Source organism: Camponotus floridanus, unplaced genomic scaffold, assembly GCF_003227725.1.
Source record: "Camponotus floridanus strain SB8 unplaced genomic scaffold, Cflo_v7.5 scaffold50, whole genome shotgun sequence".
NCBI classification, from domain to species: Eukaryota; Metazoa; Arthropoda; class Insecta; order Hymenoptera; family Formicidae; genus Camponotus; species Camponotus floridanus.
Window position 1 is genome coordinate 1,445,234 of NW_020229659.1, and position 21,912 is coordinate 1,467,145.

The following is a 21,912-nucleotide window of genomic DNA, read 5'->3' on the forward strand; positions in this document are numbered from 1 at the left end:
TAGTACATGTATGATTTCAATTGTATATTATAGTGATATGTTATTAATTATTACATCATTGTTACTACAAAATGAAAATATATTATATATTAATTACAGAATATAGCTCCACATGAAGATTTTGATATATAAAGCTTTTTTTTTCTTTAGCAAGTGAAAAATTGATATTGATTGCGATATTAGTTGCAATATCTTTATTAGTCACTGTGCAATGTTCTTTGTATTTATACAAAGCAAACAAATATTATGATATACAAGTTGTTCAATACATGAATAATAGCATTCAAGTTACGAATTATGATAGTATTTCTTGTTTCTTTCTTTTTTTCAAATGCACAAGGACATTGAAATTTTTGTAATAATTGTACATCCTAACAAGTGATTGAACAATCATAAAATACTATTTTCGAATCTTGCAAAATGGCATATTAACTGATATTATATACCATTTTCAATTCTCCTTCCAAATATGTCTTTAGCAATTTGGTAATCTGGTAACATTATTAAACGAGGGAAATAATGTCATTGTGGAGGTTCAACCAGTATAGCATATAAAAAATAGCACTGTTAGCTCTAGAAAGGAACAGTTATCTGTTAATAATAAAGATATATTTACAGTCAATTATAATTTTTCTACATAATTTACAATTGCCAACTGCTAATGGCAGTGTTATAACAACGCATAATAGTTTTTTTTTTTCCTTTAAACTTTATTCCAATGCTTTATTGGATCAAAGAATCACATTGATATTAAATTAGATTATTTGCCAATCATAATTGGTAACTGTACATATTTAACATAAAAAAATATACATAACGCTGTAATTGTCGTATTTACTAATTACAATTGTTAATAAACATGTGACAGATCGAATTATTAATCGGGATGGACTTATATAGGGCGAGGCTTTTATAGAGCGTGGCATATTAATGTGTGAAAAAATATATCCATTTTACAAACAAACATTTGGAGCAAAACTTTCAGGATTTTGCAAAGAAATATGTAGCGGCTATAATACTTGCCATTTTTCAAGGAATAATGATCACTTTTTTTCAATATCGCACAAGTTTTAACATCATATAAACATTCATCTTTCTGTACTAATACAAACATGTTTGCTTCTGATACAATCTCGTTTTTTACTGTTTATGTGCTCTTCATAAACATACACGCTTATGTTATTACATATTTATAGATAATCAGATGCAAAACTTATATTAATATTTAAAAAATCACATTATTTAATTTTCCCAGATTTCAGCAAATTTCCTAGAAAAAGATAATGTTTTACTTAGTGAAAAAAATATTTTTCTCTAATTAAAAAAAAAGTTATATCTCTAGGGAGGAGATATTATACCATTAAATATCGCCTTCCAAAATCCTATGAACAATTTTTATTTGGAAAAAAATCTTTTTCTAAAATTAAACTTTGAAAACAATCAATATGTCACACTTTACACGCCTTAATCCTATATACCAATTATACATAGAGCTATATCTTCAAAATTTAGTTTTTTTTCTCATTAACATAGAAAGAGAAGAGGAGATGATTGCGATTAATACGATTTGTCCCAAAATTATCAGACCGACACGTTCAGCAGGAGGTCTCGGAAATGAAAAGACGATGTACAATAAATAAACGGTAGCGTGAACGGTAGCTTGTCTCACCCAAACAGCAATGTATGATTTAAAGCGATTTTTTTTTCAACTAAGACAGCAGTAACTTATACATGGTAAGTGACACAATTATGAACTAATTTGCAGAAAATACAATAATAATAACTAAGATCTAAAAATGTGGGCATGTACAACGGATACGATATTTTTAATAATTTGTATTACATATCGTAAGTTTCTTAATGTGTAATTGTACACACTATGCGGATTAAAAATATCTGTTTATGCGTATTACATTCACTCACTCCACTCAAATTGCTATCTGGGCGTCTATTCTGAGGTATGTGGTTACTAAAAATGTAAAAGTATAAAAACTTAATACAGATATGAAGAGGTAGTCATTCGTGTCGTGTGAGTTAAAAAATAAAAATCTTTTTTTTTCCTTTCTTTCTTTTGCAAAGAAGCACTTGAAGATGAGAAATAATAATGATAAGCCTAGACTGCGTCTCCGATTATATATGCAATGTGAAGAACCAGACGATTTGAAAATTTGGGAACATTAGCACTTTCTATATCGGCATATAAAGTCAAATTTGACGGCGGACACAAATCTTTACTCGCGCGATAAGTACATGTACGATACCCTCGATAAAATATTTATTTCCGTGGTAATAGTACTCGTTACCGCTCTTCTCTTGATTTGATTTAACACTCGATTCTTAATCTAAGTGACGAAGTCGAGTTTTGCGCTTGTCAACAAGTCATTTACAACTCTAGTTACATATATTACGAAAAATCGGTGGAAAAAGTGAAAGTAGTAAAATAGCATTTTTGCAGCAGGTACGTGTGTTTGATACGTGAATAAATACAAGAGGAGTCGCAACGGGCAACATTACCAATCTACCAGTGCGAGGAGAGATTTCTGTCTCTTTTGTCACATTCAAAACTTTATGTCTGACACAATATTATAATTTCCAATGGCTTTGATATTACCACAGGCGTCGGAAAGACAACCTTCACAGCACTGAAGAATTTCTGACTATCGGCTAAACAATAATAATAGTAATAATTAATAATAATTAATATAATATTTAATAATAATAATAATAATAATAATCTATTAGTGAAAAATTTCTACTTTCGCGATCGCTCACTATCTTAACATTTATCTAAATATTTCTCTATTTAACAACTGCGATACGCGCGCGCGCGCGCGCGCGAGATTAATGTTATCTTATATATTTAGAATTAATCGCTAGACAATATAGGACCACATAAACCTTGCTCCAATGATTCTTTTATTTCTTAAAACAGAATCTTTATTATGGTACAACATACAGTAATAAAATATCGCAATTTGTAGTTATTCCTTTCCGCCACCTATTTGAAAAGTAATAAAGAAGATACATGAATAAGATTCTAAAATTAGTGAAGACATTAAGTAGCTAATGATTTTTCCTCAAGAATAAGCAACGGAAATATATTTATTTCATTTCATTATTCAACTATACACAAAATATTGTAATTACATATTTAACATGATCCGTACTTTACAACATAATTGGAATGTGTTAACTAGTATTTACAATATAGTAGCCCTGCTGTGTGCAAGTGTGACAAAATGCAGATTTTCTTTTTTTTAATAGGAAATTCTAAGGATGCCCAGGTGGCCGTGCGATAAACACATATGTATATCACATACAAGTTTCATTGTCATTCAAATATGCCCATTGAATCCCTTGCAGAAGCACGATTGATCTGGAGAAAGAGAGACTTGGATTCTCTTTAGCGGTAGTACGATATATATTTCGTTTGAGTGAGAGCAAGGCTTCAGTGGTGTGTGGTATGCTTAAAAATAAATTCGCTTCTAAGTATTAGAAAAATAGCTTTACTTATTTAGACAAAAGTTGCCTGCCCTTTGACCAATATTTTTTTTTGTTTAACCACCCTTTGTACTGTTTTCAAGGCATCTTGCTTACTGTTTCCCTGCTCTTGTACCCGCCAACAGGGGTAATTCTTCACGGATACATCTCTAAAACTTCAACATCAAATATAGAAAATATATGTTGTGTTTATATATTTAAATACACTTTATAATACATACTATGTGTATATATATATGTAAAGTAGTGTGTACGTCTATACTTGATTTGTATGCATAGGTATATTTTGAACCAGGGCCCCTTAACTTGGTCCGATACCTTAGCAGCATTTTAGCTCTTAATAGGTACTTTGAGGTCTATATCTCACGATTAGGGGCGCTAACAGGACTTTCGATATATATATATATATATATATATATATATATATATATATATATATATATATATATATCAGTGAATTATATATATTCGATGGCAAAAATTACCAAGAGAAACCGATCGTTTCATTTCCTCTTGGCGTGAAGCATCTCCATGAGAAGCGTTTGCGTCGGTGCACTTCCGTTGCAATGTTTCTGATAAAGATGCTCTTCTCCCCTGGTTGCCACTTCATGAATGTCCGGTAATACTGCTAGCAGCTTGTTAAACTTATCCTGCGCAGATCGAAAATAAGAACACAATTAAATATCTACTGTCTGCTAACCTACTTTAGGTGAATATATGAGGGAGTGTTTCGCAACGAAACGCACCGGTAGAGATGGGTAACAAGCTACCGTGTACTCCATAAGCGTCTGTTGAACCTGCTCGTGACCCTCTTGCACATGTTTTTTATTTACTAGTCCACGGACATCTGAATCAAATTAAATATATATGCAGAGAATAAGCAATGCGTGTTCTTATTAAAATTACATATAAGATGTATTTAAAAGTCGGATAAAAAAATTAATGAGATGTCGTATAACGTGTTTCAAATGATTGGTTACAGAAGGCTACAGGTTTCTATGATGATACTTTTACAAAAATCAGATTCAAAAGAGATATACAATGTGTGATAGTCTGCTTATTTTGGGATAAAATGTATGAATCTTATTACTTTAATTATCCATTGTTTCTCAAAACCCGTCATTTATGTGTTGAACGCGTTTGACTTTGATTTTACTTACCATGATTCAGCAGCATTAGAAATTTCATACATATATAATCGGAGGTGTCGAATTTTAGTTCCTGAAGTTTCTTGGATAGATCTTTGAAGAGATCAGCCAAGGTAGGAACTCCGAGTAGGCCGAGGCAAAGGAGATCAAACTTTTGGCCATTATGAAGTGTCATTTCGTCAGGTAGATTGTTGTGTAACCTTTGATGAAGGTGATCTAGCACCAACATATCCGACCAAGAGTGTTGCAGTAGCTTCATTTGATCGTCAACCTAATAAATGATATTTACTCATTATGCAAATGTCAGATATTTTATCAATTAATATCTTATAATATATATATAGAGGAAAAATATAATTTATATTCCGTTTTGAATCTCATATTTTGCATCAAAAATTTCACATGGCAATAACAACGTAGCACGATAAATATTTTGTAAATATTTTGTTTTCAGAAAACATGCTTGTTAAAGAAATTAAAATGCATGCATGCATAAACAAACAAAAATGTAATTTTAATTAAAATGTAATTTTTAATATAAATATAAATAAAATGTTAATTGCAACTTGTATATTTAAATTGTGCCATCAATATTTAATTTATTCACTCGAAAACACTTCTTTTTGCAATAAAGACATATAACACAAAAATATGTTCATATATATGTACATGACAATTTATATATTTACAGCATGTTTTGAGAAATTTATTTACACGATTTTAATAAAATTATAATACCAAGATTCGGTAGCAGCGTACCATATTGTCGCTGAAAAGTTGAAATAAAACCGTCTCCTTTTACTTTCTAACATTATTAACAAACATGCTATGTTGAATTAAAAAGAAAATGTAGTTACAAAGCCTGTAGTGAAAAAGTATTTATAATTAACGCGGTCCTGCTGCTTTGGGGCAACCGCCATAACCCAGAAACGTATCTTGTTATGACCTAGATATGAGGCGATGCTTGAAATCATTCAGTAGTGATTGTGCAATGCCGTTGGTTACCTCACATCCCCGCTCATGGTACGAGCAGGCCAGGCAACCGAGTTATTTATCGGTAAGAACAAAACTTCTCTCGACGAAGAAGATTCTCTCGACACAACTATTGCAAATACGATTTTTAATGCGCGCAAGACAAGAGTAAAACCACGTCGTATTACGTCGACTTGTTCTCCCCTCATCCTCCTCTTTCTAAATATTAAATTAAAATATTGCGAAGAAAGAAACGATAATTTTCGATAGGAAAATTAAAAAAATAAATAAAAATAATAAAAAATAATAAGTAAAAAAAAGCATCGAATGACACGCAGCTTCTGTCAGTCCCGATGCCTACCTTGAGATCCTTGAAGAACGTCGAATTTCTAGCCCAATCCACTTGCGAGAACAGATTCTGATCGAGCACTTTGCACATTAATTCGAACAAGTCCACTTCACACTGATTGTACGTTTGGCTTTGTAAGAGTCCGAAGAGAGACGTCTGCCACTCGCGGTCGTCGATCGATGACAGGAAGTCCCTTATCATCGGATTAACCGTTTTCAGAGCGGTGGCAGGATTAGGCGCGTAACCCGCCACCCCGCCGCCGTGGGGCTGCGCCGACTGTTCACCAAAGTTGAAGACCTTCGTCCCGGAGGTGGTGGAGTTGGCGGTCCAGAGCTTGCTGTCGAGCCCGGGATTGAGATTGTGCAGGTGATTGCCGCCGTTCCCGCCGCCCCCGCCCCCGCCACCTCCCCCGCCTCCCCCGCCGCCCCCGCTGCCGCTGGTGCCGATGTTCGGCTGGGTTGACGGCGCGATCAGCTGATGCTGGCCGGCGCCGCCGGCCTGCGTCGTGACCAGGCCGGCGGCCACGGTCGCGGGGGATGGGCTCGAGTCCGGCGACGAGGTCAGACTCGAGACCTGAGGTATTTGGATCTCCTGCTTGATGTGCAGCAATGGCGTAACCGCGGGCGGGTAGCTGGACGGGTCGCCAAGACTGCCGCGTATCGTCTGAATGGCCATTTGTCGTTGACGTATCAGCTGCAACTTGCGCGCCCGATCTCTCTTGTACATGGGCCCGAATTTATTCCTACCTCCCCGCATCCTGTCCGCCCGCACAGCTGGAACAACATCAAGAATTGACTGACTTTACTGACTTTTTAAATTTATTTTCCTAATTCCTTAATTCTGAATTAATTCGAAAGATGGGACAAGGACCTCTCTACATTTTATCTCGTGTCCGATATGCCTTGAAAATCGATTCGAATGAAAAAATTGGTTCGTTAGATGTCTATTCTATTCTTCTTTGTGATAATGCGAATGTTTTAATAAAAGGTTTAATCAAATATATTTATTTCTCTCGTAATCCTTTGCTTTTGTTTACAATCTTCAGAGAGGCAATAAGGCACTTGGAAAATATTTAATAATCTGGACTTGTATAAATGTCGAGAATTTCACATCATTCTTTTGAAAGATCATCCTAGGCTTTAAATCTACGAGCTCCGCGAGATAGATCGAGACGAATCGTTGGTGAAAAACGCGCGTTCGCCGATCGGGGAATCGGAGGAAATCTCGCGGGCGTGAATGAAACAACCTTGACGGTCTTCTGAGTCGGACGTCGACGAAAGCGGAAGTCACGGTTAATCGCTAGATAAGTGGGACAAAGCGTGAGAGTGCGGGTACCGCCTGCTATTTCTGTTATATACGCGTGCGCTATGCAAAATTGTGACAGTATTCGACATACGCGTTTCCTACGCACACGGTATCCTATCGCATCTAAAGCCGCGACTCTACGCATCGGCTTCTTCAAACTGATGGCCGATAACTGCCATCTGCCATCCGCGAGATTGATCGACGTTCGTCGAGCTGTTTGCAAAAATTTTACATACCAATGTTCAGAAATAATACTCAGGTTTAAAATATACGTAAACTACTTTGCATTATGAATTCTCGGTCGTATTTAAGGATGTTTTGTACCTATTTTCAAAATAAGGATTTAATGAAAATTGTACAGAATGTTGTACCTTACATATGTTTAGAAAAAACTTCTTCAGTACAATTTTTAAATCGATTCACTAAAGCGTTCACAAGTTGTAAGGATTTTAATTTGCACCGAATTAACATGTGATCTTATGGGAAACGTATAACCACGTCGATTCAAATGACAAAAACACATGGAAATAATATTCAGAATTTGTTGAAAATTGCAAAAGTTTAGAGACAGAGGAAATATTTGGTCAAATAATATTATACAAGTACTAACTGATTAAAAAGATTAAATATAATTCAATGAAATTAGCCATGTATCTGTCACAAGGCGAAATTCTCTGCCAAAAGTTAATCATTTCGATTAAGGATGTTTTGTTCCTATTTTTAAAATATTGAGAATTTAATGAAAATTGTACAGAATGTCCTTACATATGTTTAGAATCTTCAGTACAATTTTTAAATCGATTCACTAAAGCGTTCACAGGTTGTAAGGATTTTAAATTGCACCGAATTAACATGTGTTCTTATGCGAAACGTATAACCACGTCGATTCAAATGACAAAAACACATGGAAATAATATTCAGAATATGTTTAAAATTTGCAAAAGTTTAGATACAGAGGAAATATTTGGTCAAATAATATTAATACAAGTACTAACTGGTTAAAAGACTGGTTAAATATAATTCAATGAAGTTAGCCATGTATCTGTCACAAGGCGAAATTCTCTACCATTTCAATTAAAAATTCGGAATATTTCAATAAAAACGCAATAAATATTAAAAAATACATCCACACAATTTCTTACTCAAAATACACCAAAACTGGATATATTTATCAATATTGATTTTCAGCTATTTTGCTGGGATTGTACATACAAAACATTCTTCTTAAGTCTCGACATTTCTAACGAACACATCAATTGCTTGAGATTTTTAATAAATAAACGTTACACATCATAGCCGGTTCAAGATTTTATATCTTAATGAGATTTTAATATAAAAGTTAATTAGATTTATCTGAAGAATTAAAAAAAGTTTCACATTATTTAAAAAATTTCTACATTGGTAACTTTTTTAATGAAGCGAGATATCAAAAGTAATGTACGATACTAAAAATATATTTCTATCTTAAAAATAGATTTAAATAATTTTAAAACTATTCAAATATATTTAAAAAAAAAATCGATTCAATGATAACAATGCGATATGTATAAATGTGCATTTGGAAATACGTCTAAATAATTGACTGATAAATATACTATTTCTAGTAATAATAGTAGTATTGCAGAAAAAATAGCCTTCTACTGCCAAGAAAAGCGATTACTCAGTTTACTCTTCTTTTCTTAAATAATAGTTTTCTTCAACAAAGATCATATTCTTGATAATGGTCTTAAAATATACTCATCACAAGTGTTGGAAAATCTCATTATCATGTACACAAAAGAAGAATTTATCTTCTCTTCAAGAATATTGTAAAGTTGCATCAAAGAAAAAATCAAACTTACTTTACATCAATTTTATACAATAAATAAACAAATCAAATTTTTGTCTTAATTTAATATTTAATATTCTTAACTAAAATACTGCACTTGTAATAAATACTAGAATTTAGAATATATTCAATTAAATTTAATGCTTGTGGGGGACTTACATTTGCGGATATACAAACTTGTGACAAACTTAAAAAATAAATCATATTTATTTTTAAATACAGCGTATATTTTTCTCTGGGTTATGAGTGTATTTTGAGTCTCAGACGATATTTGTTTTCGACGATAAATGGATTTTCGAGCACGTACGACTCCGGGGATATAATGTTTGCACGGTTTAATGCATATCCAGTGGGCCTGTCAATGAAGGATAGGCGTCACAATGGTCACTCGCGTAATCCATAATAATCGCCGATTAACGCTCACTAGCTCGCAGTCTTGTAAGAACATTTTACGCTTTTTACTCGCCGCGCGGGCGGTATTTCCTGCAACGAGTTAAACACGAAAGGAACACAGCCGGGAGCGTTTAAAACTATGGGGCAATTGGTTCCCAAGAGGTTTTCGCAAGGACCCGTTTGCAAATCGTTTTCTGCACGTTAACGTTGACGTTGGAGAAAAATCCTTTTTCACAGATGAACGACATGGAATTTTCGTTGGCTCACATTTCTAGATATTTCTTGTACAAACGAAACGAAAATTAAAATATAATTCTATTGAATTTCTCTTACATTGACATTTTAATAATATATTTAATATTTAAAAGCTAATAAAATGGTGTATTTTATTGTATTTTAATGGTGTATTTTGTGCCAAGATCAATTTAAGATGTGAAATATTGTGAATAAAATTTTGCAAATGCTATGGCAGAGAGTTGGCTTGTCGTAAATAAAATTAAAATTAAAATATAATTACATTAAATTTCTCTTACATTGACGTTCTGATAATGTTTAATATCCAAGAGCCAATAAAACGGTGAATCTTATTATAGCAAGATCAGTTTAAGATATGAAATGTTGTGCATGAAATTTTACAAATGTTGCAGACTTTTAGTTGTGTGTGTGTGTGTGTGTGTGTGTGTGTGTGTGTGTGTGTGTGTGTGTGTGTGTAAGTGAGTGAGTGAGTAGGATTACAAATATTATCTCTGATGATTAACCTTAATAATTACTAGTGGAGAAAATCCTAAAATAATCAGCCTTGTTTGAAAAGCAATTCTTATCTCCTTTTATGTCCACGACCAGTTAATGATTTCTTCAAATAGCACATCGACTGACTATTTTACTATCACGTTCATCCGAAGATTGTTGTAATTTTTAAAGTTGTTCCATCAGAAACGATTAAAAATCATTGTATCAAGCAAAAACTATTATTACATGTTATACAATCTTCAGTCTTGTTACAAAGATATTTTATTCCTGTTTTGCAAAGAGAAATTACTTACATTATTATTTAATTACTATCATTATTATATCTCAATGATACAACATTTCCTGTTTCCTTCTAGAAAACCATTCAATTATCACATCCTTCGATTTCCCGAAATTATTTGCATTATTTCGACGGATAAAAATTCACAAAATCTTTTTCCACCGCAAGTTTTTCAAGCCGTAACCAATTATTATTCACTCCAATCTTTCTCCATCGCTTTCTCTCTCTCTCTCTCTCTCTCTCTCTCTCTCTCTCTAATAATTAAAATTGTTGACATTATAAATTGCGAAAGTTTGTAATTAATAAAAAACGCGGCGAATCTGAGATACGTCAGATACCTTGCAAAGCGCGAGTCCTCCGATATTGAGGCTTAATTACGTCGAAATCCTCATCGAGATTCCAGAGACACATCGGAGATAAATCCAATAAAATACCGAATCATCCGAAGAGACCTGCCGATACTCGCTCGTCGTTTCAGCACCTCAGGGTCAAGCATCACGAGGAAGGAGCAGGCGTCGCGACGCCAACCCTCGCGTTGCGGGTCGAGGAGAGGTCGGGTCGCCTCTGAACCGAGTCTCTCCCGCAGAAGGGGGGGGGGGAGGCGGCGGAACAAAGGAGAGAGGGCAGAGCGGGGAGGGGGAGGGCGAAAACGGCAGCGTTGCCTATTTTCGTCCCGGCGGAGTGTTCGCATGAAACGGCGAGCGAGCGAGCGAGCGCGCTTGTTGAAAGTGAAAGGAGGTTGAATCGCTCTTGCCCGTCCACTTCTGCCTGCGCCGAGCGTAGCCCTGTCCCCCTTCCTGCCCCCGACCTCGCGTACCCCCCCTCCCGTCCCGCTCTTCTACCCGCTCCACATTGCCGCCTCCGCTACCCCGAGTACCTCTCTCACTCTCACTCTCTCTCTCTCTCTCTCTCTCTCTCTCTCTCTCTCTCTCTCTTTCTCTCTCCTTCTCTCTCGTTCTCGCCGCCGCCGCCGCCGTCGTCGTTTCCTCTCCACGATACTATCGATACACTGCGTGGAGAGTCAAGCGCGCAACCGTAACCATACCATCATCCTGCGGCCCCGCGATTTCGTTTCGGCCGACAATATAATATATACGTCGCCGCTGCTCCTTTTCGCGATTCTATCCCTCTCTGTCTCTGCTCGCGAGTTCCGTTTCTTTCCACCCCACAGCCTCTGATGGCGGCTTCGTGTGTGACGCGAACCCCGATGGTGGACCCGACGCGACACGGATCTACGTTCCCGATCCTCGAACTAGTCCTCCTTCGTCGAGGAAGAGGATTTCGTACAATCGTATACACTGAGAAAAATCGTTTGATTGTTATCAAGACGTGTATGATTGAAGGCATTTTGGTTAAATCAAACAAGAATTTTTAGTTATCTTGATAAGACTCGATTTTTTATATAACTTGAACGTTTAATAGATTTTACTATAAGGATTTGGTTAGTAAAGCAATAATAAAAATTCTAGGGCCAATAATACGAGCTAATTACTAAGATCTAAATAAAATAAAAGCAAATATTAATAAGTTCGTTTAATGATTATTTAATTAAGCTCGTATTATTGGCTCGTATTATTAACACACGAGCAGTATTAGTGTTATTATTGTTTGATTTGGTTAGTATTTTCTGGTTGGACCTATAAAATTTCTTATTACATTAATTTCTTTGCTTGCCGCTAAGCAGCAAGCTACTCTTAACTTAACTCGTATTCAATATTTGCCATGAAATGTATATAAAGAACTAGTATTAACATTGAATCCAAAGTATATTTTTTTTCTCTTACGAGCAGTAGTGCCAGAAAGAGGACGCTAACTCTCTGATTGTATGTTTGAGCTGCATCCTCTTCTTACATCACTGTTTATCAGTTTAATTTCTAACAAACTGAATTTAAAATAATTTATTTAATAATCTGAATTGAATTTATGCAATAATCGTGTTGGAATTTAGAATATTAAACAGACTTTTGAGTTTGGATGGAAAAAATTTTAGACGACTTGGTGCTGCACAGAAAAAAAAAGTGTCAAATCAAAATTATATACTTAAACTAATACGTTCATTGTTTCGTACATATACGCGACAATTTATAATCTTCTTAGAATTTAATAATTTTAAATTTCAACAATATTATAGTCTTATTTCAATATTGTAATTATCACCTCAAGAATATATAATTATTTAATTCTATTTTAAGAAAATTATAATCTTTGATTTAAAAATATTATTTTCTATCTAACATTGTTTCTTTTCCATTCAAGAAAATTAAATCTTAAATCATACGAATATATTTTTCTTGATTGAACTATATAAAATGGCTTCATTCGAGTAAGCAATTATTCAAGCAATTATATTTTTCTTTAATTAACGCGATATAATCTCATTTCAAAATTTCCATGTTAAAACTAAATATATTTTCAAAACAAGAATTTCTTTTTTTCTGTGTGAGGAGTTTAGTATTATTAACCAGAAAATTTAGTAAATTTAACAGGAAGAAATTAGTCAGATTCATCTAGTAATTCCTACAAGAATTTTGATTCGCCCGTTTTCCAACAGACATACTGCTTGAATCTACCAGAATTCTAATTAATGCAACCAGATTTTTCCTCAGTGTAGCAATACATGTTATATATATATATATATATATGTTATATATATGTTACATGTATGTTATATATGTTAAATATACGTTATATATATGTTACATATTGTTTAATAGAATTATAACGCAATTTTGTGTTCGTATAGTTATTCTTAACTCAGATGATTTCATCGAAAAGAGAGAGAGAGATCCATGATGCTATCGGGGAAAAAGAATGTTAAGCCATCAGCCAGATTCTGGGATTGCTCGTATCAATAAATTCTTGCGCACTCCTGTTATTCTTAATTATTGCTTCGTCGTCGATTTCGCAAGACCATCGTGCAATATGCAAGTTCAAGTCGCTTGTGCCGACCAAGATTACATTATTTACCATAATAACGCGAAATAAGGGCAAATCCCTCTCGTAATCATCACTTAGCATTGCCCCGATTGGCGCGATTGTTATGTTTATATCGCAATTGTTATATTCGTATCGCAATTGTTATATTCGTATCGCAATGTTTCTTCGCGGCTGTTTACTTTCGAATGTTTATACGCTTTCGAAATAACCCAATTCGCGGATCCTATTGGCAGGACGGCCTGCCTCGCACGCGTGGCTTAGCACGCGGATCACGCTGGCGCACGTGCGTGCAACGTTCTTGTTTCCCTTTCAACCTTCTGCAATGTTCTCGCTTTCAAGCATGGCGGTCATGACAGCCGCCATAAATATGTATCCCGAAAGCGAAAATCGTACTTTCCTTTGGACCTCATCTGGACCGAAGATGAGGCTCTCACGTGTTGTGAAAGCCTGAAAACTCGATTTTCAAAGTTTGTCCCGAGTTTGAAAAATTACGAAAGAAACGTCCGATACATTCGCTGGCTGTATAAAACGATCTGTCAAATCTGTCATTAGATTTGAATAATTAAACAGATCGATAGATTAATTCTTCTATCCGAGATATCAATATTCAATACTTCTATATAATAATTTTTCTTAATATAATATCTTAATATAATATTATTTAATATAATATTATTTCTTAATATAATTTCTACATAATAATTTTTATATAATATAATTTCTATATTAATATAATATATTAATTATAATATAATTCTATAATATTAATATAATTTCTATATTAATATAATTTATATAATATAATTTCTATATAATAATTTTTATATAATATAATTTCTATATAATTCTTAATATAATTTCTATATAATAATTTTTATATCAGAAATTATACAGAAATTTTTAGGATTTAAAATTGTTTCTAATAAAAACGCGCGAATGCTTGAAAGGCAATAATTTATAATAGTGTTCGATATTCCATCACTCTCTCCTGTACTGCCAATTTGATCGCGTATCTAATGGAAAGTATAAAAAATATATTGCACCGGATTGAGTGCTTTATTGCAACAGAGATAAGAAAACTGACGGGCGTTATATGCGGGCGCGAAACGGAGAAGAGAGACCGAGAAACTTCAATAGGGCCGTGAACCGATAATGTTTCAATTTCAATCAAACGTTCACTCGGCGGAGATATCCCAGGAAATCTTCCATCCGCGCGATCGAAAAATGAATTAATTTCAATTATTTCAATTAACGTTTCTTGCTGCCTTCGTCTGTGGGCCATGACCCCGTTCCGCCCCTCCCCCCTCCCCTCTTTCCGCCTCCCACCCACCCTCAAGCCGAGCCATTGTTTTAAAGGATTCAAAAGCGCGACGCAACGGTTGGGATTCAACGACGACGACAATCCCTGGCATTCGCTGGTCGATGGCCACCGAGTGGATTTTAACGATTTGCGTGGGCGGCAGATCCCCAACATATTGATATGCGGCGCGATTTGAGCCGAATCGCGACGTTGATGGAATTTAGATCCGAAATTGCTGGGGCGAACGTCAATTGCCATGGCCACCAGAAGACGATGTTCCTCTACGATCGAAGATCCAGATATCCCAGAATGGTTCGGAATACCCCCGGAAGTTTCGAACGCGCGAAATCGCGCGATTTTACATGTCGCTAACTTTTTTTTTTCTCGTCTTACGCGTTGAATAAATTTCAGCAACGGCTGCCGAGCAAGAAATGCCAGCTCTGAAATTCGCTTCGATCTATTCTATAGAACGGCTGTGGAACTTTCTCTCTCTCTTTCTCGCATCACTTATTAAAATCATATAAAATAAATATTGAAATATTTATTTATCGCACAAGATTAGTGATAACCGGAAGAAAATATTTTTAATAAGCTTCAGAGCTTTTTAAAAATGCTTATTAGCTAGGTAAACGTCAAGATATTTGACGTAAATATAAATAAAATAATTGCAAAAAATAATGATGTCTTCTATAAAACTTTCATTAAAATAAATACAAATCCGTTGCAGAATTCTTTTAAAAACATATATATTAGTCATAAACATATATATATTATCAGTTGATTGGGAAAATTGCAATTAATATTCTTTAATGAATTTCTTCAACATTTTCAGTAAATTTACTCTTCGAAATTTTGAATCGTTGCCATACTTAATTACCGTAATTATATTCGAATATTTCACTTTATAGAATTATCAAAATTTTAGATATGTACGAAGTATATTTTATAAATACAATATTTATCACAAGAGCAGTATCTATTTATCTATTTCTCTATTATCTTAGAGTATATGTTTATTATATAATTAATTATAAACTCTCATATTTTTCAATACGCGTATTTTACAATGCATTAATATAAAAATTTTCCGCACAATTATATTAATATTATTAATACATATATGAGATATGAGATATATATTCTGTAAGATAATGTAAAAATATCAAACAAGTTGATTTCTTTGACGATGCAAATTATTGAAAACAATAACAAATGATTCAACACTGTTATACAATTAACATCCTTATAAATATAACGAAAAAAAATGAAACTGTTAGTCACGCAATGTTAACGTATAGATGCGTGAGACAAATAAAAAAAGACACATTTCTATTGATCCTCGATCATTAGAGAAACGGCGCACGCGATTCTCGCAGCCTCGTTTATTACGCAACATTCCAACGCACGCTTACCGGAAAAGTTCCATTTTTTTTTTTTTTGCGAAATTATTGGGCGATGAGTTGTATATCTTTTCCCTCGTATGTGTTCAAAAATTTAAATATAAAGAGCTTGCAAAAATTTTTTAAATTATTTATTATTTACACAATTCTTTTCATGTTTTCAAAAATTTTAATTTTTCCATATCTATTAAATAAAAGATATGTACAATATAATTAAAAAAATGAGTATACTAACAACAGACGAAGAATTATAAATCATTTTATCGATGCAAGTGGAATGGATTTATTGTAATAAAATGATGAAAATAAAAATATCCGAGATAATAACATCCAAGAGTAACAAACGAAATTATATTTTTAATTAACACAAAAATGTCCTAGATTCCTCGGGAGCAACAATTCTTCGATGTTGCGTATCTTAAGGATGTTTTGTATCTCAGCAAAAAGTAGCTGAAAATCAATATTGACGAATATATCTACTTTTGGTGTATTTTGAGTAAGACATTGTGTGGAACATTACAATTTGATCTTGGCTACAGTGCAGAGATGTATTTTTTAATATTTATTGCGTTTTTACTGAAATATTCCGAATTTTGTTAATCGAAATGATTAACTTTTGGTAGCAAATTTCGCCTTGTGACAGATACATGGCTAACTTCATTGAATTATATTTAATATCTTTTTAACCAGTCAGTACTTGTATAATATTATTTGACGAAATATTTCCTCTGTATCTAAACTTTTGCAAATTTTCAACAAATTCTGAATAATATTTCCATGTGTTTTTGTCACTTGAATCAACGTGGTTATACATTTCCCATAAGAACACATGTTAATTCGGTGCAAATTAAAATCCTTACAACCTGTGAACGCTTCAGTGAATCGATTTAAAAATTGTACTGAACATTCTAAACATATGTAAGGACATTCTGTACAATTTTCATTAAATTCTTAATATTTTAAAAATAGATACAAAATATCCTTAGTCGAAATGATTAACTTTTGGCAGAGAATTTCGCCTTGTGACAGATACATGGCTAACTTCATTGAATTATATTTAATATCTTTTTAACCAGTCAGTACTTGTATAATATTATTTGACGAAATATTTCCTCTGTATCTAAACTTTTGCAAATTTTCAACAAATTCTGAATATTATTTCCATGTGTTTTTGTCATTTGAATCGACGTGATTATACGTTTCCTATAAGAACACATGTTAATTCGGTGCAAATTAAAATCCTTACAACCTGTGAACGCTTCAGTGAATCGATTTAAAAATTGTACTGAAGATTCTAAACATATGTAAGGACAATCTGTACAATTTTCATTAAATTCTCAATTTAATTCTCATTTTAAAAAGGTACAAAACATCCTTAAATTCCCTCACGCACAGATATTTATACCCATATTTAAGATCGCGGAATAGTCCTCAACTCATATGCACCGAAGAAAGCACGGGTTTTTAAACTGGAGCGCAATAATGCACAGTAAAACTATCCTGTTACCGGCATTCGCTCTATTGGCTTCATCTCTCTCGCTCTATTTACGTACACGTAACAGATAACATCGGCGACAGAGTGTGTATCGCGGACTATTTACGTCGTTCATTCAGGTATTCGTTTGCGTCAAACACGTTCGCGCACGCCATCAGTACGCGCGGCGCGAGCCTTTCGAAGAATGCGATCTATATCCGGTTTGCGGTTCGCGTTAATAAGAGCTATCTCTCTTATTCGGGGGCGCCGAATCTCCGACGAGACGGAGAGAGAAAGAGAGAGAGACAGAAGGGGGAGAGAGAGAGGGGGAGTGCGCGTGCTTCGGGATGAAAGGGAAACCCACTCGGCGCGAATCTGGTCCACGAGGCCCAACGTGTGACGTCACACTCTCCCCGTCAGAAATTAACCAGTGACCATGTGACCGCGCTCGCCCACGGTCGGGCCAATCGCGCGGCTCCGGGATCCCTCCGAGTGACACGACATACTCGGCGACACGATGTTAGCGAAGCGCGTGTTGCGAAAGAGCGCGAAAAAAAAAAGAGAGACACGGCGTCGGAAATATATACACACACACACACACACACATACACACATGTTTGCGCGAACAAAGAGGACGGCAGTGCACGACTGCGCTCGCATCGATATCCGTCAGGATTTCTAAAATCCCCTTGATAAACAATCGCGCACGAAAAGTCACAGGGAGCCTCCTGAAAAATGTAACAAATAAAAAATATTGAAAAATGAAAGCGATCATTCCGATTAGACCACGTCACCAATCTCTCTTTTCGTTTATAAAATTGAACAAAATTTAATTGAAGTGAGTAAGAATGTTATATATATATGTTATATATAATATACAGGGTGTCACTTAATTTATATAGCGATATTCCGCGTGGAAAACTGAGTCGAAAAGTCCTGAATCATTTTTTTCTGTAATAAAAAAAATTTGAGACCATTTTTTTTCTTGCGAAAAACTTTATTTTGCATTAAAAATCATATTTCTTTCATTAAAAGCGTTTCCTTAAAGAAAATTTCGTCAAAGAGGCTAAAGATCGGTGCTTATTGGCGCAACTTTACTCAATAATTACGGCTTTATTAAGCATTATAGAAAAAAATGCTTCAGAACTTTTCGATTCAGTTTTCCAGAGGAATATCGCTATATAAATAGTGGACGCCAATTAAGTGACATCCTGTATATAACATATATATATATATATATATATATATATATATATATATATATATAATATACATACAGAGTATCCCAAAACTCAATCTTTCAAAGACAGATTCCTGGGATCATCTGAAGACGATTTTTCCTCAACGAAAATATGGAGGCACTAATCATTTTCGAATTATAAGTGATTGGAAATAAGAGGTTTTTAAACTAAGCTTTGCAGAAATAAAATATTAACAAAACCACATTCTTCGATTAATTTTAAATAGAGTTTACTTTAGTTGAGTTTTAGTTTAAGGCTTAATTACAAAGATATATGATGACAAAAATCGGGAATATGCAAAAAATGATGGCCTTTATCGACATTTTCACTGAGGAAAAATCGTCTCCAAATGATCCCAGGAATCTCTTTGAAAGATTATGAGTTTTGTGACGCCCTATATATATATATATATATATATATATATATATATATATATATATATAGGGTGTCCCAAATATGAAAGATTATGAGTTTTGTGACGCCCTATATATATATATATATATATATATATATATAGGGTGTCCCAAATATATAATAATAATTTATATATAATAATTATATATAATATATAATATATAATAATTTATTATAAGCAAGTTTGAAGTCTAAGTGCCTATATTCACCATATTCCACTCTGTTAGTCGCCAGCGACGTTCCCCGATAACGATGCCCACACCTGCCGGTTCCGACAGCAGGCGTTTCAATTAATGATACGCTAATACGCGACGGGCTATTATCGCGGCGAAATAATGCTTGCGTAATACGCAACGAGGGGAGGGGACCCCGGTTCCCCCCGTGCACTCGATGCGAATTCGCGTGCGTGCGATGCGTGCGGTGCGTGCGGTGCGCGCGCGCGCAAGCCGAGAAAGAAGTAAAAGCTTCGAAGAAAAGAAGACGAGAGACTCAACGAGGGTATTACACAATCTCCCGTCCCCCTCGATCTAACCTTTCCCTCCCACCGCAGAGCGCACAAAGGTAGGAGTCGAAGCGGCGAGTAAAATACGGACGGACGGACGGATGGATGGACGGACGGACGGACGGACGGATGGATGGATGGATGGATGGATGGACGGACGGGAACACAGGTACACACAGCAGGCGCACACAGGTACCGGCTCTTGCGACATAATGGAATAATTATGAAATTCGTGAGTTTCTAAATAAAGGCGCACGATTTCCGTTATCCCGTCTTAGTTTCCCAGGGTGACCAACCGCGCAGCCAGTGTTCCAGTTTCCGGGAACGCGTCCTTCCATTTCTGAAATCCTCACGGACGTCTGCATCGCGCGTTTGCGAAATTTGTCCTACTTTTTTTTTTTTTTTTTTTTTACAACTTTGTATATTCGTAATATGAGCCGCGAGTGAAAAGTTGCCTGATGGATGTGCACGCGAATATGTGCGATGGACGTTTCCCTCATCATTTCTTCTATATTTTTTTTTATTATCATGGAAATATATATAATTCTTGTTACGTCATAATTTTCCGATTATATTGAACGTTGACCTGAATCGATAAATAAATTCGTAGTCATAAGTATTGTCATCAATGTGTGCGGTCTCAATTCCTAATAAAATTGCCGACATTCTTTTTCGAAGGTTTAATGAGCGTAATAATACTCAGAAGATTCTATAAAAATCGTAAATGGCGTGCCACATTTTATTATTGCAGAAATGTTCTGCCTATAATCAAGATTATTCATAATAAATTTAATAATAGTAGAGGCAAATGACACCAAAAAGAGAAGACTGAAGAGTTTCCATATTTCACCTGATATATTTTATGATTGTCTGATGAAATTAATTTTCCGACTATTGTTTATTATCTTGAATAAGTTGACAGCTACGAATGTCAAAGCAGTCTACAATTGTAATATCTCTCAATGATTCAGCATTTAAACACATTTTCTCATCATTTTATAATTTATATTAATTAATTTAATATTCTAACTTTGGTAAAACCAATCACTCACGCATTTTTGTTACATGATACATAATATTAATATTCACGTATATATTTTATTATTTTTATCTTCATTGTGATTATTCATAATTATTTTTATACAAACATATGCTATATTTGTATTACACGAAAATATTTCTTCCTTCCTTAAGAAACACAAATGAAACAATAATGTAAACAAATTTTCCTTTAAGCAAAATTAATTATTTCCAACTAAAATGATTTTTTCAACTAAAATGATTAATTCAAAGAAGACAATCGAAATGAGATATTAACAAATAATTAATCTTGAAACATATTTATCAAAGACGGAAAATTTATTTCGAAAAATTTATTTAACATTTTTCTCTCAAATTTAGAAAATTTCGTATAAAGTTTTTTTTCTCTTTTCGAAATATTGAAGAAAAGAATACATCATGCATATATCAAGATACATAAGATTTGACCCCAAACGAAGATTGGAGATATTCAATAAACTGACAAAAAAGCACTGTATATCTTCGTCGGGTTAAATAAGGACAGAAAATGTATTTAACATTTTTCTCTCAAATTTAGAAAATTTTGCATAAAGAATATTTTTTTCTTTTTTGAAATATTGAAGAAAAGAATACATGCATGTATCAAGATACATAGGATTGGATTCCACACGATTGAAGATACTCAATAAACTGACAAAAAAGCACTGTATATCTTCGTCGGGTTAAACAAAGACAGAAAATGTATTTAACATTTTTCTCTCAAATTTAGAAAATTTTGCATAAAAGCACTATATATCTTGGTCGGATTAAACTTTGTCAGAAACTCCGGATCACGTTTAACAAATCGACGAGATAACCGATCGCGAAGTGCTCGCGAACAACCGGCGTCGTTGTTTAAAGCGACCTTGAACGTGAATGCGCGTTGCACGACCTTGAAACACAGAAATGTAGAAGATATTCGCGAGTTCGGCGATGAAAAAGAACCGTTTTTGTGTTCACCAAACTGGTTTCGATGCGCCGCGAGCGACCGATCGTTTCGTCGCGAGGTGCGAGATTTTCGCGCGGTTATAAATAAAAGAGGCCGGGGTGCACCTATCT

The 21,912-nt window shown here is 34.4% G+C and overlaps 1 protein-coding gene across 2 annotated transcripts in view; it reads right to left on the reverse strand.

The window, feature by feature from the left end:
* Window positions 1-3,251: 3,251 nt before the first annotated feature.
* LOC105256805 (nuclear hormone receptor FTZ-F1) overlaps window positions 3,252-21,912 on the reverse strand; it is a 106,620-nt gene continuing 87,959 nt past the window's right edge. Inside the window, exons 2-6 of one of the 2 annotated variants that reach the window (XM_025412428.1) lie at window positions 5,983-6,743; window positions 4,662-4,920; window positions 4,248-4,348; window positions 3,987-4,151; window positions 3,252-3,656 (exon numbers count right to left, since the gene is read on the reverse strand). In XM_025412428.1, coding sequence (XP_025268213.1) covers window positions 4,005-4,151; window positions 4,248-4,348; window positions 4,662-4,920; window positions 5,983-6,743 — 1,268 coding nt within the window. In that variant the 3' untranslated portion in view covers window positions 3,252-3,656; window positions 3,987-4,004. Of the gene's footprint in view, window positions 3,657-3,947; window positions 4,152-4,247; window positions 4,349-4,661; window positions 4,921-5,982; window positions 6,744-21,912 lie in introns of those variants that run through there. The other variant, XM_025412429.1, reaches the window with a different exon arrangement.